We start from the raw sequence: 20369 nt of genomic DNA on the forward strand, positions 1-20369 counted from the left end.
TGTATAGGGACAAGTTAATTCCTACCACAATCACGCTAGTAGCAAGCTAACTAAGTTTAGCAATATTTCTAATTTCTGTTAGAAACCTGCTAATTGCTAATTTATGCTGAAAACATGGAAACATGTTGTGAGCATGTTTCAAGTATGAATTAGCCTGTTAATTTATGCTTAATTCATGCTTATTCATGATATTAAATGCTAACAGCATGCTAATGCATGCTAGAAACTTGTTAATTAATTCATCTTAGAATTTATAACATAATTATAATTGATGCTAACAGTATGCTAATTCATGGTAAAATACTAGAAGCATGTTAGCAGCATGATAAGTCATGCTAGCAGCTTTGGCACGCCAGCATTAAAGCTTGCTTTTTTTGTGTATAGTTCATATACATACATTTATATTGGTATTACATTTGTAGTATAATAGTAATTTGAATCTAGAATGTGCATGATTTTATTCTAGAATGTTCCATGCAACAAAATTATAATTACATACAGTAGATGTTCTTAGTTCTCAGTAGCTTCTTTGCCATTGTTTGTTGTGAATAGACGCCCTCTAGTGATGAAAAATACATACTGTGCCTTTAAGAGACTTCAAATACATAGCATTTGTAGATATGTAACAAATAGATAGATAGATAGATAGATAGATAGATAGATAGATAGATAGATAGATAGATAGATAGATAGATAGATAGATAGATAGATAGATAGATAGATAGATAGATAGATAGATAGATAGATAGATAGATAGATAGATAGATAGATAGATAGATAGATAGATAGATAGATAGATTGTTTTTTATAATAAAATGAAAATAAAAAGCATGATTTAAGTGTAATTTTCTTCAACAGTAAGAAAACCAACTGCTCTTATGGAGACTTCTATTGATATTTTTTATTTGTAGAGTGTGCCTGAAGGTCTACCTATCCAGCGGTTGACCTAGTGTAGACTGTAGATATTCTTCTCCACTTATCTCACTTGAGTGCATATACTGTATGTACACCCATGTGCTGATCTAGGATCAGTTTTGAATGAATAATTCTAGATCAATGGGTTTTTTTTCTTAGTATTGTATTGTCTGAAACTCTTCATACTGGTAGTTCGGACAATTCATATCATTCTGTAGCATTCAGCTTCATGTCTGGTAGATGATGCAGATTTCTGTCTGTATACCGTCCACATAAATGCGTTTCCTCTGCCTTTGGCTGGCCTGCTTCAGTTTCAGCTGGGTTTTACAATACCACTGATTCCATTCAATCTGCACAAGCATTTATAATTCAATGTACACTGCAAGAGAGCTGTATTTGAATCCTCTTGTCAAAAGTACCACTCGCAGTCAGAGGAAATACTGCTCCCGGTGAAGTGGATTCATAAAGCAATTTGGACCCTATTCTTACCCTGAATAATTTAAAAATGGCCTGAGATGAAATCAGGTTGTTTCTTAAGTACTTTGATTTGTATTGGAATTTCAGAAATCGACTGTCTGGAAATTGCTTTATGGACCTACAGTATACACGCTGTATCTAATGTGACAGAGAAGTATTTATGTTTATAATTTGTGTTTTCTTTTTGTTGTTTGTGTTTCTGTTTGTACTTTTTGGTCTTAACACGTTCCATGTTTGTATAATTTTTTTTTTGATGTTTTGTATTTTCCATGTGACCCCTTCCCCCCTTCCACTTTCCTTTCCACCACTCATGTACGTGCATATCATGTGACTTTGTCATATGACTCTTGCATGGTGCTGATGATGTCGTCTTCGCTGGTGAACAGAAGGTAATTTTTTGTTGATTTATGTTTTAGTTTTGTTTGTTTTTTTTGCTTCGTTTTTTTCTTCGGCCCATTGTTCACATTAACAGTGAGAACAGACAAGTTAATGAGGGGAAGACAGAAGAAACACCCACCCAGTACCATCAGGATTTATGAGCCATTTCATTCCTGAGTCATTCATCCTTCAGAAATCTCACACCACCTACTTTATTTGGCTTTTTGAAAACCATCAGACACTGCAATCCCAAAGCTTAGTCTCCTACACATGCTGCAGAGTGCTCTGCATGCTGAACGTATTGATTTTTCAATTTATATTTTACTCTACTGAAATTATTCTTACTTTCACACTCCAACTGCTGATTTTTTAAATAAATGATGCGGCTTCTCAGAGAAAATCTCCTTCTTTTAATTAAACTTAATATCTTAACAGAGTTACTTCAAGCCCAGAGTATGCTTTGTTTTTTAAATATAATCCAGCGGGTGAAATAACACATGCGCTAGAAAGATTCATTCATTGATTCCATTGTTTACACTTTAAATGTAAAGGCACTGGTTAAAGTGGTTTTATGTATGAAAAAAGCCACTTGAGCTCCAGCGAGTGGGAGCTCTCGCTCTCCCTCCTCCTCCTTTAAGCTGTTTTAATGCGTACACCCACCCCACCCCTAACCCCAAACCCCAGTGACATCACTCGTAGAAGAAGTGCAAGGAAGGAGGAGCTGGAGTTCAAGCTCTCCCTTGCTGGAGCTCAGCTCTGCCCAAGTGGCTCTGCAGTGAGCACCACTTGCCCAAAGTAGGATCCCTGGGCCAAAGTTGGCTCATAGTAACCTATAATTTGGCCCACCATCCTATCTGAAAAGAGAGGGAGAATGATAAGTAGTTGGTTGGGGTGAATGCCTTTGACAGAGATCGTCATTTCTAATTAAACGCAACCTTTTGTTTCTTTGTTTAAATGAGGAGCTACAAAATAGCCAACTAAAAATAAATGTTATAAATGAATCAGACTTTTACAATGTAAATATTGCCACTTGACAGATAGAGAACAGTGCACAAGACATCAGCAAGCAAATCAAGGTAAAGGCAAAGGCAGGAGCAGCTCGATTGGTGTATTCAGCATTGATCTCCATGATGTTATAAATAGGATTGTTTATGTTTTTACTATAATAAGTTTATTATAAAATGTTAAAAATGATACTGCGTCATTAATTAATACCTTTTAAAGCAATGTTTTCTATTTATATTTAAATATTAGCAAATAAATGAGGACATTACACAAGGGAAATTTATAGTAATACGATTTAGTATATTCAACTTTGACGCACAGTCCTCAATCAAGTTTGGTTGTTGGCCCTTATAAAAAAAAAGTTTGGCCACCTTTTTCCTAGAGCATCAATAAAAGCCTTTAGAAATCAAAGTGATGTACCATTTATTGTATACGTGATCCCAAGAGCATCTTTTCTGTTCTGACAGATGAAACAAATCATTTTAATGATCCAAAAGAGCTATTCTGTACTGTCAGTGTGTCAAACTAAAAGCTGATTTATTCAAACTAGCTCGATCTACATAGTTTTATAGTCTCAAAAGTACTTTAGAGTGAAGCTATCATAATTATTGCGTCATCATGAAAAATTTTAAGTGACTCATTCTAAATTAAGGTCACATTAAAAAGCTCACACAGGAGGGTCAGTGGTAGTATCTACCATAAAACTTGCGTGTGAAAGCGTTAACAGATAAACAGTTTATGATTCTACAAACCTTTAAAATAGAGCTACGGATATCTTTTAATTCAACTAAAGCTGCATTTACACTGCATGCTTCAAGTGACTCAATTCAAATTTTTCTCTCTCTTGTGGCACAGATCTTATATGGCCCATGTACGTGTAAGCAGGAAAAAATCACATGTTTTCCGATTTACTCAAATCAAATTCAGGCCTTGTTCATATGTGGAACTTTATCCGATATGAATCGGATCCTTGTCCTCGTGTCTGCATTGTAAGCAGGTAGATCAGATTTTCAGCTGTCAATGCAAGTCGCGCGTCATTAATGACGTCAACTCTGACGCTTTTATTTTGGAACAGACTTTAGCAGAGTCCCAAACCTTAAATCTCATACATGACTAAAACAGCTTTTATATTGTCATGTAGCACAAGTATTTAAGCTGTTAAAGAGAGAGATAGAGAGAGAGAGAGAGAGAGAGAGAGAGAGAGAGAGAGAGAGAGAGAGAGAGAGAGAAAGAGAGAGCAACATCCGCCACATAATCAATATAAACTAATAAGCTGTTCCATACATCACGTGCATAAATCACACCACTGACATTACATTAAGATGCCTACTGGTTTAAAAAGGCTTGGATTAAAAAAAAGATTGCAAAATGACAACTTTTTCTGTCATGAACTATAGCAAAATCCAAAAGAATAAAAAAATGAAACTGCTAACACATTAATTGAAAAAAGAGCGCTCTTTAATTATCAGCTGTCAGTCAGCACCCGCTCTTTTTTTCCTGGTCATTGCACCTTTGCCGCATGCCGTGTAAATGCAGACAATCAGATACGAGTCACTTTTAAGAGATGATGTAGGCCTGTCATCAGAAAAATCAGTCACAAAATCTGAATTGACCATCAAGATCTGCAGTGTAAAATGCAGCCTAACACATGCATGGTGCCTTTTTTTTAGTTATCAGTAGTATGTTGTCTTTTCATTTCTTTTTTATGATCCATTGTTGTCTCCTTGTGGACAAATACGCTGTACAAAACAAAATCTAAGTACATACAAGATACATTCTCAGTAATAAACGTACAAAAGCCACTGGGGTGGTAGCTTTTCAAAAGGTACACTTCTGCACTTTTTTATGGTACATAGGCACACCTTTATATAATAATATGTACCTTTAAGGCACCATTATGGACCATTTACGTACAAAAGTATACCTTTGAAAAGGACTGCCCCATTGACATTTATTTGAAAATAATTGCATGGCTGAAATAATTGGACTGCAAGCGTATAATACATACAAGCTGTGCAGATGATGACATTTGCGTCACATGTGCTGTAGGCATACCTTATATAAAAAATAAAGTATACTTTGGGCTTAAAAACGACTCAGAAGCTCATTTATTAAAAAAGAAGCTCATCTGCAATTGTTCTTGTACAATAAAAATCAAATATGAATGTGCTTTATATGATAGATATACTGTATGCTTAAATTGTTTCTACCAAAAGCAGAATCACTGACGTTATGCCATTGCATGAACACATATTTCACACACTTCTGTTCTCCGTCTCTCGTCTCCGTCTGTAAGCCTCTCATGCATGTCCTAATTCTACATCTTTGTCTCATGAATGAATCCTGCTCACTGTCCCGGTCTGCTGTTCCAAATCTGCAAAAGAGAAACCTCTTCACCTCCTCGTGTTTAAGGAAAACGCTTCTGCTCTTTCTTTTATTAGCCAAACATTTTTAACCACACAGTTGGTTTGAGATGAGATGCCGTCTGTGTCATTTTTTATTTTCCTGTAGTATCTCTTCCTGAAATATGTCATGATAGTGGCTATTATTAGCCATGATGGAGTGGCACAATAATCCATGACCCTTAAGTCTAATCCGCCTTCTGCATGGTAGAGCATGTTTCACTCTGTAACCCTAATCTTTCCCTCTTTGTCTTCTTAGCATCTGGACATGTTTCAGCTAACTGGAAATGATGACTGGAATCTCCGATAACTTGTTTAACTGCCATCCCTCTCGCACCGCTTGTCTTAAATTAACTTGTCTTCATTTAAATTGCAGCATTCGATTACAAACTTTAATCAAGCTTCAATTCATCATGAAGGAAACAGCCACCAGCCTCTGTTTTCATGCATGCGCAAACTAACTGCCTGATGGTCTGAAATTTTCAAAAATGCCTCTAACGCAAATGAAGCTTAATTACAGATTACTACAAAGAGATGTATCAGCATGCGAGATCATAACAAACGTCTACAAAGAAAGTTGATGTTTTCAGGTTTACATGCCCCTTTGCAGAATCTGTAAATTTACTGCTGTCCAGGAGGGGGTGAATATTTGTAAAGTACACAGCAAAAAAACTGCTTACTTATAGTTTTTGTCTTGTTTCTAGTCCAAATATTTAAAAAAAAATCTTAAATCAAAAAGCATTTCCTAGACAAGCAAGAAATATTGTCTTGTTTTCAGAAATAATAATGAAAAAAAGTGAGTTTTTCTTAAACTGAATACTTTAAATTAAAGAAAATTAAACAAAGTATGAAAATACAATCATTAAGCACATTATAAATGTGCTTATAAGTCAAAAACACAGCATTTGTAGCTGTATTTATAAACTGCTAACTAACCTCTATTAATGTAGAGTTAATGCTTAACATATAATGATTTAACTATTTGCTAATGCTTAATAAATAATTTAAAGTGTATAATAGTGTTACCTGTTTTTAATGCTTTTATTCCAACAAAACTAAAATAAATAAGACTTTCTCCAGAAGAAAAAAGTATAATAGTAAATACAGGTAAACATCACTTGGCAAATGTTAGTAAGTATTACAAAAATAATTAGAAAATAAGTGAACCCAAATACAATTTTCTATTACCCATGCTATTGTGCAAAATACAATAAATAAACATCTAGCAGATTCTGCCAGGAGCATGTAAACCTAATACCCAAACTAAATCCAATGCATCAAATTTAACTTGTTGTTGTTGTTGATTATATTTCTGTGTGAAACATTCAGGTATCCCATTGCCTTGACCTGCAATTCCTCTCATTTGTCATGTTTAGTATATTTTCTGGTATATAAACACAGTGTCACACCAGTTCCTAATAGGGCCCGTTGTCTGGCAGCTATTTATGAAGATTAATGATTGCGGAGCGCTGTGGCCTCCTCTAGTGACACAGGTAGACGGCAAACATCCCAAACAAGCGCCCACACATGCGCATTTCCCCCCGCTGATATTATTAAATGTAATGGTGGAGAATCTCCAATCAAAGCGCGAAGGATAATTATGGGAGTTCTGTCATTAAGTAGTGGGCAAGTGGAGATAACAAGCTCCCCCAGAGACTGCATTACTTTCTCTCCGTCACTGCCACCAACACAGGTCCAGCTCTCATTACTGCCCAACGCCTTTTACAAGAGCCAAGCGCTTTCATTAATGCTCCACATTTGGAAGGATGGGAGGCAGAAGTCATCATTATGCTGCCAAAAAAAATGCTTCTGCAATGAGATGTCTCCATAATTTAGCCAAAAACCAGAACAGAGGAATTCAGAGTTTTCTAAAAGGGATTTGAATGTAAAGTGTTACATCTCATGTTTTGATTGTTAATTTAAGCCTTTTTTGTGCATAAAATTAAACGGTTTGTTTTGTTTTTGTTTTTTCCAGAGCTAGGTCAATGGTGTTAATTAATTATAATAAGCTACAATTTAATTAGATATCCCACAGTAATTTTGCATGTATTAATTGTATATTAAATGTTAGGTCATATATTAAGCCTTATATAAAAAAAAAATAATAATTGTTGCGGTTTTAAATTTTTGAGTTGAGCTAAATTAACTTTACAAGTCATTTCAACTTGCATTATCTTAAATATTTAATATTTAAATTGTTAAATAAGTCAATTGCGGACAAGTCACAGGGGTTATTTTAACCTAACTAAACTGAACTAAAATTAGTTAATCATGTTTCAATTTTACTGAGACACTGCAAGAAAATCCTGTCTGTTTTTAATGTTTTTGCTTGTATTTTCAGTAAAATTTTTACTGTTTACACACACAGTTTAAGTCAGAATTATTAGCCCCCCTTTGAATTAATTTTTCTTTTTTAAATATTTCCCAAATGATGTTTAACAGAGCAAGGAAACTTTCCTTTTTATTTTTTTAAAAAACATTTTAAAGGACAATTATTAGCCCCTTAAAGCTATATTTTTTTTCTATTGCCTACAGAACAAGCCATCATTATATAATAACTTTTCTAATTACCCTAACCTGCATAGTTAACCTAGTTAAGCCTTAAATGTCTCTTTAAGCTGTATAGAAGTGTCTTGAAAAATATCTAAAATATTATTTACTGTCATCATGGCAAAGATAAAATAAATCAATTATTAGAAATGAGTTATAAAAAAAACTATTATGTTTAGAAATGAGTTGACAAAATCTCCTTCCGGTTAAACATAAATTGGGGAAAAAAACAAACAGAGGGGCTAATAATTCAAGGGGGCTAATAATTTTGACTTCACTCTGAAGGGTCTTACAGAGGGATTTGTTCATATATAATTATTTTAGACTATATAATAGGATGAATAATTTATATATATATATATATATATATATATATATATATATATATATATATATATATATATAGTATATATCTATATATATATATATATATATATATATATATATATATATATATATATATATATATATATATATATATATATAGTAAATCCAAGGAATCATCTACATCCAAGGAATCTAAACATTTTTAGTGTAGTATAAAATGTAACAATATTTTCAGTCAATGACAATATTTTCAATATAAGTCAGTTAAATATGATACAAGTTGAAATGTATTGTAAACTCCATTCAGAGAAATTGTTCAGAAAAAAAGATTACAACTCAGCTGTTAAAGGATGTTCTCCTGTGGAAATGTGTCTTGAGTCTGTGCTGGGCTTCATCTAACAGCAGCGTTTTTTTTTTCTCCTCAGGGGAACCTAATCCTCCTAAACTGGAGGCTAAGCCACAGTCCACAGGCAATGAGATGAAGGTGCACTTTATCAAGCAGGACGATGGGGGCTCTCCCATCAAACACTATCTAGTGCGCTACAGAGCTGTGAGTATGATTGGATGTCAGGTAACATACTTAACTCATCCTGTTGTCTGAACTATTTACACGTTGCTGCAGTAACATGGTTATGAAGAGGTAACACAGTTCACGGATCAGTGACTTATTAGCGTTTAAATGAAAAAGAGGGTAGGGGAAGGGGGTACTGTACAGTAACACTATTAAAGATCACCTGATAAAAAAATACACATTGGTTAAAGAACAAAAAAGTCACAAAGTCAAAATTCATTCTTAATTTTCATAAAAGGGTCTTAAAAAGTCTTAAATTTGACTAGATGAAAGCTGAAACCCTGGAAATGTATATTTGTTCTGCTTTCAACGACATAGATTCGTTGAAAAGATTTAAAGATTTAAAAGATTCAAAGATTTAAACCCTTTTAATTACAGTTTGTTCATCTCATGGCAAGTCGTAAATTTTTTATATAGCTAATTAATATCAATTTGTGAGATCTCATTCGTACAATTTAGTATGATTTGCTCGTGATGGTTGGGTTTAGCGGTGGGGTTTAGTGTCACACTTAATAGGAATAACTATTAAATAAATACGAATTAGCCACTAAACTGACAAAACATAAAACAGATAGTTTTCTTCGTGAGATCACACTGGTTTGTTCACATAATGCCACCATTGCTTTAATGAAATACTGTAACATTCATTATTTTCCATGTTTGCTAGATGCTAAGCAGTTTTGTATTTGAATTTATTTTTTAATTTTATATTTACATCTGTGTTATTTTTTTTTTTTTACTATTACTATTACAGTCTTTGTTAAGTCAGAGATTGGATATTACCACTCACACACATATTGTACAGTTTTCCCACTATATGTATCCTAAGCTAACTCCAACATACATATCAGTTCACCCACATACAGTAATTATTATATGGTCATTTTCATTTATTTTGAAGACGGGGGAAAGTGAGTTTTTTTTGGTGCCAAAATAGTGAAAGCTGTCATTTAAAGTAATAATTATAAACAATTAAATACTTAGAATTTTGATGACTTGGCAAGTTTGAAAGCTTCTGTTAATTAAGATTGATTAACAAAGTATGATTGATGTTGTTGTTCTTGATGATTGTTTTTAGTTTTTTAGAGATTAACAATTTGAGTTTTCAATGTGGACATTTTCCACATTCCTGTGTGTTTTGTGTATGTTGTCTAAAATAGACAGTGGAAAAGTGAAATATCAGTTTTAAAATACACATTTCTGGTAATATGGGTATTGTTTACTCTGTCACAATCAGAAAAAGTACAAAAAAGGAATTAAAATAACATTTATTTTAATTAAATTTAATCAAATTTTCACAGAAAGGCTAACATCTTTAAAAAGTTCTTAGAAGTTAATTTTGTTAATGATGGTTTCCCATAATTAAAAAAAAAAAGTTGTTAGATTTGACACAGTAGAGAAGTTAAACGTCAAGATTAGGGGTTAAATTCTTAGTACAATCCTTACCTGTTTTGTATAAAGCATCTGGGAAATGCATAAATGTAAATGTCATATACAGTAAATAACAATATCATGTGCATCTGCAGAGTCCAATTTATGATATAAGTTCCTGTTTTGTTTTTCTGCATTTTGCTTGCATTATCATTTACATTTATGCATTTAGAATGCTTCATGTATTTTTTTTATCCCAAAGTGACATAGAGAAGAATAGTAGAGAAAGAGATTAATAGTAGTAATACACAGAGGCAGGTTTGTTAGTGAACTAGATTAGAAAACAAGCTAGAGCAGCGAACAGTTGTTGAGAAAGTGAGTTGGTAAAATGCCTGTCTTCAGCAGCTTCTGGAAAGATGTGATGGTCTCAGCAGTTCAGTTGGAGCTTGACAGCTCTTTCCGCCAGAGAGCAACAGAGAGTGTGAAAGTTTTGGGAAGTGGTTGCACAACTAGACTTTGATTGCCAGACTTACTTTTTTCCAAGCATTAAATGAATAGTTCACCCAAAAATGAAAATAACTCACCATTTACTCACCCTCAAGTGGATCCAACGTTTTATGAGTTTATTTTTTCTGTTGAAAACAAAAGATGATAATTGAAGAAATCTGAAAACCTGTAACCATTGGCTTCCATAGTAGAAAAAAACAAATGCTATGGCCAATGGTTACAGGATTCCAGCTTTCTTCAAAATATCTTCTTTCGTTGCAACAGAATTAAGAATCGCACAGTATATGGGTCTGGAACAGGTAAAGGGTGAAAGATTTGGATGAACTATACATTTAACAAGTGGTTTTGTTGATAACACAATCGTTCAATGGGTATGAAATCTAATTTATTAATGTAGCTAATTTAATAACTTTCCACTAGAAACCTCATAACTACACCAAAGCTGGTGTAGATACACTTGCCAAATCTCTTTATAGGATGAAAATACTGTTGTTTGACAAAATACAAAATTATAGAATTAGAGATTATAGTCTGTCACTCATTACAGATTACATGAAAACTGTAGTTAGTAATCTAGATCACTCTTTTTTGACAATGGAAATATATATTTACTTTATTATGGACTTACTATTCATTACAACCAGCTGTAATTAATCAAACTACTCACCCAAGATACTGATGTTTATGTTTATAACACAAATTCAAATAATATAATGAGAAAATACCAATTTGCAACATGAAGCAGCGTAACATTGTTTTTAGGGCTAAAAAATCAATGGAAGTGAATAAGAGCGGATGTCTCAAAAAAGGTTTTTGTTTTTTGTTTGTGCACTGTAGTCAACTTTTAAAGTGGATCAAAATATCAAATTTGTCCTAAAACTAATCAACAACACTCATTATTGTCTTAGTAACTTTTGATCCACTTTAAATGTTGACTACTATATTGCAAACCCAATTCTACTAACCTGCTATTTTCAGTTTATCCCCCAGATATTACTCAAAGAAATAATATACCTTGTGTCGTTTGTGTCCATAGAAGAACCGCCAGGACTGGAAGCCTGAGATCCGTATGCCTGATGCCAGCGATTACATAGTGCTGCGGGGTCTAGACTGGAACACAGAATATGAAGTCTACGTCATTGCCGAAAACCAGCGAGGACGATCTGAACCCGGCACCCTCTCCTTCAGGACCTTGCCAGAACCCACCGCCATCCCAGGTACAGCCCTCCCCCTTGACCCTAAAGCACAGCCACTGCCAGCCAGAGCAGCCAACAGCCTGACCGCCTCACCCAACCCTGCTAACCCCATCCTACTAGCAGGTCTTGTTGTGGATTAAACAGGCCACCCTTTTGTGTCAACTTACGGCCTGGCCTCCTCTAGAGAACGCAATATCTGAGAGTAATAAGATTGACAAATGTTTGCGAGAATTGAATCCTGGAGACCTTCAGATGCTCTCCGGAGCCCTGAACCTTCAGGAAAACCTCCCCAAATTCTAACCGGTAGCTTTATTGCTGGTCTCAGAGCGATTGCAGATCATATCAGAGGAGATGAGATTTTCTGTTTGGCACTCGAGAGGCATAAAGCCACAGCAGGTCCGTTCAAACCATCCACCCCCTCCAACACGGGCTCGTTTGGTCTGCGCTCCAATGGCAGTGCTGTGTTTTTGTTTTCTTGCGAGCTGCTTCCCCACTGATAAAAAATTGGGCCTTAGATCATCCGTAGGCTCAGTTCAGGCACATTGTGGCAGGCCAATTGAATTGGACCGTTCTCAGTGGGGATGCATCCTCTGGTTTTGCATGATGACGCCTCAACAGGATTAATGGTTTAATGCTTTACTGAGGACCTAACAGGCATCTACCGGTGCATGGCCAAGAGACCTGCTTTTTCTCATCCGCTTAGTGGGAAGCAGCCATATAGCAGTGGGAGCTTTGGATCTCGGAGCACTTGTGCAAGACAGACGGATAGAAAAGCCTTCTTTTGTCGCTGTCCTCTTTTCACCACACTTATACATTGCAGAGTTGTTAACCTCAATGTGTAACATGTGGGAATTTAAAAAGACAGCTTTATTTTTAGCCCAACATCTGTATTGCCTCAGACGGAGCAGCTGCCGGTTTAAAATATGGTCCAAAAAGCAGCTGCTCAGACAGCGATTCGTGCTTCTCTAACGTCTTCTATTCGGACCAGAGCAAGGCAGGTTAAAAACACATCTGGGATGCTGTCAGTACCACATGACATATATTCCTTGAGCATGTTGAGTCTTTGGCAGGAATTAAAATAGGCAGGATTTTCATGCGTGGTGCAGGGAGGGGGTTGAGCCGAACCCTGGCCGCTAGACAAACGTTGAAGCTATACTTTCTGTAATCCAAATCTCCCCGGCTACTGTTGACATGGAGTGAAAGCAATTCTAATACAATGCCCGTTAAAGTTTGTGCAGTTTAAGTAACATCAAAAAACTCTATTCTGTCATCCAGCGCATTATTACATTGTATTGCATCATAACCTGCTGTTTCTTCTGCCTCGTCTTCTGACTGGGCAATATTTCCCTGGTGTTTGCGACATGAAAGATGAAAGCTTGTTTGTTTCCCAATTTCCTATAGTTTTTTCATATTTATAATTATTTCAAAACAATTTTCTGGAAGCAATGATTAAAGCTGAAGTGTGTGTTTTGTTTACAATATTATTTTTTAAAACACCTTCTCTGGCCCTGTACAACATGCAGAGACATGTCAACATAATCTATTCATAGATTGAAAGCTACTCAGAAATCGCCCAATGATGCAAGTTTGGGGCGAAGATATATAATTGACAAACCAATTGCAAATGGAGAAAATAGTCACATTTGTTATTATTTTGGCAATTCCAACGCTAGCAGTATGGACACACTTCATCTTTAAATGAAAAGATATATATGTAAGATTGACTGTGAAGTATTTACATAATGTCAAACACCAGGAAAGTTGCCTGATCTGTGTTTTTTGATTGTTCTGTGCCTTTGTGTCCCTTATCATTCCATATGTCTCTTCATTGTTGCCCTTTCATTCTCGCCTCGCTGTCATTCGCTGTGCTTTTAACATGCTACAGCCTTCTTACTTTGTTTTTTACTAACTTGCTTGAACTTTCCTTTGATATTCTTTTCTAATCTTGATTAACCTTTCAGACTTAATTTTCTGTATTTGACCTATTCTCTGTCTCTCTCTCTCTCTCTTTTTTTCTCTCTCCCTCTCTCCCAATTTCTTTCCCTGTTTTTTCCTTCCCTCCCTCTTTTCCCTTTTTTTCCGTCTCCATGTGTAAAATCGGACATCACCGGACCATCGCATTTTCAAACACACACTCAAAACCTTTTTTTTTCTGTGCACTGTCCCTGTTGTCTTTCTGGGGTTTTTTTGTTGTTGTTTATTTGTGTGGTGGTCTCAGCAACCCTTGGCTGCTCCTCTGTGACGTACGCTCTCGTCACTCTCATGTTCTCCATGCTGACTGTGTTAGTGCTCTCATAAACTGGGGCTCGGCAGAGGAGAGGAGCCCTGTCCACTCTTCAACTACACCCTTCAGTTTTCTACGCCTTCTGGTCCTCTCGCAGGCTAAACAAAACAAACAAACGAAAAAAGATTATCACTTACATATTGTCGGAATCAAGCAGAGTGTTCGGTGCTTGTATCATTCTGTTTTGTTTTTTCAGTTTCTTGTCATTTTTAGTTTCTTATTAATTTTATGTTTAAGCAAGGCAGCGTCGATGTGTTTGGAAACATGTTTTCAAACCATGGACTTCTGGGAGTGTTGTAGAAAATCTTTCCATGTCAAGAAGCTTAGTCTCTTGATATTAATCTCGATATAATTATTCTAGGGCCCATTTAGGAGATAAAGGTCATTTTAGATCACCTCCATTAATTTTATGTTTTTTTTATATATTCTTTTATTATTATTGTTGTTATTATTATTATTATTATTATTATTATTATTATTAGGATATTAATTCATTTCAGAAGGATATTTTTAAGAAATAGGCACCAAGTTCGTGTTTTGACATGGAAAATGTGTTTTTGTGACAAAATGTACATAATTTAGACAATTCAGAAAATATATACTTTCTGTAATGGACTTTATTTTCATTTTCTTCTCTGCTTCTTACTTGAAAGGACCATTCAAAACTAATGCTACTGCTGTTAAACTTATCCACGTCAATAAGTGTCATTTTCAACAGTGTAATTTAATTACGTTCTGTAATACATTTTTTTGTACACACATACCAGTACGGTGTCATGCAGTAATCATTGTAGGTTTTAAGACAATATGGTAAGCTAGATGGATTGTTTTGTTCATTTTGTGTTTGTAACGAACATAACATGGTTTCGAGTCGAAGTTTCGATTTGCATGGGACCATAATGCGTGACCGCTTCGTGTGATTGTCCCATGATGATATGGTGCTCAGTGTCGGTTCCCTTTTACTGTACTTTGAAAGGGCAGGAGTGTTCTGCAGTACTTCTGATTGACCATCTCTACTCTGAAATGCTCCAATTTATTAAGCCTGTATTTCCTGCTTAGACGGAATTAAACATAAACACTCCCCAGACTGAATTTTAATGCGAACCCCAGAAGTGTTCTTGAGTGCATGGCACCACCTTTATTGTAAACGTAAAGTATAAATCAGTTTTAAACATTACCGACGAACGATTTCTGCAATGAAAGTCCAGCCGACTGTTCGTATTAAAGAAGGTGGTGGTCTGTTTACATGTCAAAGGCTGCCATGCGCCATCGAGAGTGGAGATGTGAGTGTCATTATTATGCAAGACCTATGCAGGCATTTCCTGAGAGGGTGTTTGAGTAAAGTGCAACTAATGTAATTAAGTGTCTTACAGTATAAAAGCTCACATTTAAGGCAGGGCTTTGAAAATAAATGGGGGGTTGGAGGGGGGAGTCTTTTGTTCGATAAAATGGAGTAGCATTTGTTTCCCATTTTGGAATGGATTCTCATGGTAATAAAGTGATGCGCCCTGGAGTTTTGACTCCTGGAAACGCATGTGCCAATCAGTTTGCCGGGCTCATCATTTATATTCAGGTGCGTCTCTGTCCTTAATCATTGTATGTTGGCGCCAGATGACATTTCATCAGAAAAGCAGCACCCCGTTTGGCCCATCTGGGATGTTTAATGCCACCCTGGATGGATCATCGGCTTCATTCAAACTAGCAGAACTGGAAGCAAAATGAGTTGAGAATCCAAACTTGGCACACGCAGGAGTGCCACTTGTTCACACTTATCACTAAGAGTGACTGGAGATCGAGGCAAGTGCCAAGTCTGGAGGTTTCTGAATAACCTGAGAGACCTCGGAACAGACTGAACGTTTGTAATGATTGTGCTGTGAAGGTTCAATCAGGTTGTTAGAGATAAGTCACATTCAACACATGCCTCTTTAGCATCCAAACAGTATTTGGGTTATCTTGTAGATTTCCACAAGATGTCAGAACTTGATTGTTTTATTATGAAACAGTCCCTTTATTTATTTTATTTTAGCACTTTAATGTGTAATATTCAAACTAGGAAGAGTAAAGTATTAGATTGTTAGCTTTAGCCCCTGCAAGAACAGTAAGTGTCATAACTGCACCGTTTTGAGGGTAAAAAGTGTGTTTTTGTAATCAATGACCATTCAAAAGTTGCCACATTTTAATTGAGGTAAGACTTTAATTGAAGAGGGTGTTAATAAGACTGTCGTGAAACTTTATGAGCACGACATATTTTATGACTGTCATAAGTGTCATTCGTTTACTTATGTCATTTTAAATGCCACTGTGACATTGTTTGAGATGTCTTCGTCATGACAACTTGACCTAAGCAAATACATAACTGTCTTCATTGTTGTCATGACAACTTGAAATTATCAACACAACAAGTCCTGTTTTGTCAAAACAACTTGACATTAGCTAGACAACATAATTTGTCATAAATCTGTCATAAACATCAATATCATATAATTGTCATGGATATTTTTCCAATCAAGTTGTCTTGGTAATGTCAAGTTGTCATAACAAAGACATCTCAAACGATGTCATCTTTGTATTTAAAGTGACACAATATGACGTGGCCACAAATGTAAAAATCTGCTAATGTGTTAAAATAAGGTAATTATATTATATTATATTATATTATATTATATTATATTATATTATATTATATTATATTATATTATATTATATTATATTATATTATATTATATTATATTATATTATATTATATTATTAATTAAATCCAAAAACATGTGGTATAGGTGAATTGGGTAAGCTAAATGGTCTGTACTGTATGTGTGTATTAATGAGTGTGTATGGATGTTTCCCAGTGATGGGTTGCTGCTGGAAAGACATCCGCTGCATAAAACATATGCTGGATAAAATGGCGGTTCATTCCACTGTGGTGACCCCAGATTGATAACGATCGCTGATTCGAGCCCCAGCTGGGTCAGTTGGCATTTCACTGTGGAGTTTGCATGTTCTCCCCGTGTCCACGTGGGTTTCCTCCGGGTCTTTCTGTTTCCCCAACAAGTCTAAAGACATGTGCTATAGGTAAATTAAGGTAATCTAAATTGTCTGTTGTGGATGTCCTGGTCCTCCAGGTTGGGGGTTGAGCAGTGGGCTGATGACCCCTCTCGTAAAAGTTAGATTTTACGAAACATTAACATGGTGCGGCTAAATATCAACTTCGATTTAAATGGCCCTGGGAAAAAGTATATTATATTATATTATATTATATTATATTATATTATATTATATTATATTATATTATATTATATTATATTATATTATATTATATTATATTATATTATATTATATTTCCTTGTATTTTATTTTAACTCCAAATAAGAGTGAAATAGCTGTGCAAGTTGCTGAATGTGTATGTAAAAATATTCTTTTAGTGATTTTCTTAATAAGTTTAGTTAATGCAAACAAAGGAATATACAATCAATCAACAGCCTCAGAGCTCATAGCTCGAGGTTAAAATTTTATTTATTTTTTTACTTTGGAATAAAACTGTTCTATAAACTTTATTATGATAATGAATCAGTAAAAATAAAGAACTGAAAACCATCTGATTGGCAATGATAATGGCACAATGGCAATTAAAACATGGCACGTGAATCAGAGAAACCGTATGACACGATGAAGAGAACAGAGTAATTTCAAAATAAAAGACATGGCAAATAAAGCACATATTACATTTATATGGTCCTTATTTTACCAGTCCTGGTAAATTTTTCACCCCAAATAATGACTTCACAATTTATTCTTCACTTGTCATTTTTTGTACGCTTATTTTGAGAATGTAAGTATTCAAAAAGTTGACAGTAGCCAATGACTTCCATTGTTTTGTTTATTTTACAATAAAAGTCAATGGCTAATGGTTTTTCAAATATTCTATTTTATGCTTAAACAACTTGAGTGTGAGTTAATGGTGAGTAAATGTTGGTGAACTATCCCTTTAAGAGTTAATTTAATGGTCTTCCATAACCCTGTCTTTGTCCCATTGTTCTGCTGGCATTACATTCACAGGTCAGTGGACTGACTTAAAAAAGTCTCCAGAACTAAGTGACCCACATAGAAATGTTATGTATGACTATATATGCAAATGACATTCAAATTCATATTTGGATTTCACATATGTACATCTCAATATGTACATTTATGTTCAAATGTATTAACTTTCATGTTACATATGTGTTCATGGCCACAAATGTACATATATATACAATACACCTAATCTAATATATTTTAACATATATGTACATCATTTAACATCTATTGGTTGAAAAGAAGTAAGTTTTTATTTTTTTATGAACCATTTTAAGGTCAACATTATTAGCCCTTTAAGCAAATTTTTTGTTCAATATTCTACAGAACATGTAATTAATTAGGTAAATAATTACCCTAACCTACCTAGTTAACCTAATTAACCTAGTTAAGCCTTTAACTGTCACTTTAAGATGTATAGAAGTGTCTTGAAAAATATCTTGTAAAATACTATGTACTGTCATCATGGCAAAGATAAAATAAATCATTTATTAGAGATTAGTTGTTAAAACTATTATGTTTAGAAATGTGTTGGAAAAAAAATCTTCTCTCCGTTAAACAGAAATTTTGGGTGAAAAAATAAACAGGGGGGCTAATAATTCTGACTTCAACTGTATGTATATATGAATATATATATATATATATATATATATATATATATATATATATATATATATATAGATAGATAGATAGATAGATAGATAGATAGATAGATAGATAGATAGATAGATAGATAGATAGATAGATAGATAGATAGATAGATAGATAGATAGATAGATAGATAGATAGATAGATAGATAGATAGATAGATAGATAGATAGATAGATATATGAAAGTGGCCTTTTTTGAAATATTTCGAAATAGATGTTCCATATAGGATATATTTTAAATATGTGAAATCCAAATATATATGTCATATATGTCATTTGAATATATTTTCATAAATCAGATTTATATATGGAATACCACATGATCTGATGAGCTGAATATGAATGTTAATGCTAGCTCTGTACAGATATTCCAGACATTACACAGTACTCAATCATAAAATGCACCAAATATCCAGGGTTTTTTTGCTCTGGATAACACTGATTTTCAGTATTCAGTTTGCGTTAGTGTTTGGAATGTGTGGAGACGGCTCAAGCGTCTGGAAGACCTTTCACGCATGTTGCTGAGTCAGCAGAGCAGGGTGTTTTTGGCCAGTGAGGGAGCTCAGTGAGACGGCCTTTGTGTGCTCAGATGTGTGTCGTGATTTATCGCACTTGTTAAAATGCAGGCTGAGGCTCAGGAAAACAACAAACATGCCTCAAGCTAGGAGAAGAGCTCTCGGCCCTCTCCTGGCCGGCCAGTAGATTAAATCTGTCAGCTCTACCTCATGTTTCCCAGTCTCCCATATACGCTTTCACTGAGCTGCAATGGCCACAAAGTGTATAGCACCCGATTACCTATCATAACAGTTTCATGGTTAAAGTTCACATTTCATTTTGGTTCCTTGTAGGTCTGTTGCAAGGCTTGAGTTTTCAACATGCAGGGTTAACTTTAAACTAAGTACAATGTCAGCATAAATGAGGACACCACTCACAGGTTTTTTCACATTTCTTTAAATTAATATTTTCAATAGGATGTTTTACAATAATATATTTGTGCATATGCATTAGATTAAAACAGGAAAAAACTGAAATAATCAAGAGAAAAATATAAATAAAAGTATTATATTTATATTATATTTAGTTTGTTTATATATTTATTTATTATAATATTATATTTATTTGTTTATATATTTATGTGTTATTAACTTGTTTAAAAGTAAATGTGTTATATATTTCTTTTCCTGGAGATATTAGATGACCAAACTTTTATTTTAATTTATATAATTGTTTAACAAAACTCTTTTGGTTAAATGCACCAAATATTATTGGCTATATTCACTGAGAAACTGATAAAAATATTCCTTTCAAAATGTAGTTATTTTTCGCTGAGCACTGTATATATTTTTGTACATTTTTGGTTTTTTTACAGCTATTGTTATGGTTAGGCAGTTGTTGTTGGGTTTTTTTTCAAATTCATTTTATTGCTTTCATGCTTATCAACTTGCAGTCACTTAAGTCAAATGCAGTCATAAGACTGTACCTGTTAAGTCAGCCAAACATGCCAGAATAATGTCAAGAAATTTGGCTTCAAGTTAAAAAGTGCACTCAAAAAAATTATTAATTAATTAATTAATTAATTAATTAAAAAATAAATATATATATATATATATTTTTTTTTTTTTTTTTTTTTTTTTTTTTTTGCTAATTCAAACTACTTATTTAAAA

At 34.3% G+C, this 20369-nt stretch overlaps 1 protein-coding gene across 5 annotated transcripts in view; it reads left to right on the forward strand.

The window, feature by feature from the left end:
- Nucleotides 1-20369, forward strand: part of ncam1a (neural cell adhesion molecule 1a) — a 391029-nt gene that overhangs the window by 344232 nt on the left and 26428 nt on the right. For 4 of the 5 annotated variants that reach the window (XM_056446180.1, XM_056446181.1, XM_056446183.1 and 1 more), the window contains 2 exons: nt 8480-8604; nt 11540-11720. In XM_056446180.1, coding sequence (XP_056302155.1) covers nt 8480-8604; nt 11540-11720 — 306 coding nt within the window. Of the gene's footprint in view, nt 1-8479; nt 8605-11539; nt 11721-13917; nt 15621-20369 lie in introns of those variants that run through there. The other variant, XM_056446185.1, reaches the window with a different exon arrangement.

The sequence above is a fragment of the Danio aesculapii genome, chromosome 21, assembly GCF_903798145.1.
Source record: "Danio aesculapii chromosome 21, fDanAes4.1, whole genome shotgun sequence".
Lineage (NCBI taxonomy): Eukaryota > Metazoa > Chordata > Actinopteri > Cypriniformes > Danionidae > Danio > Danio aesculapii.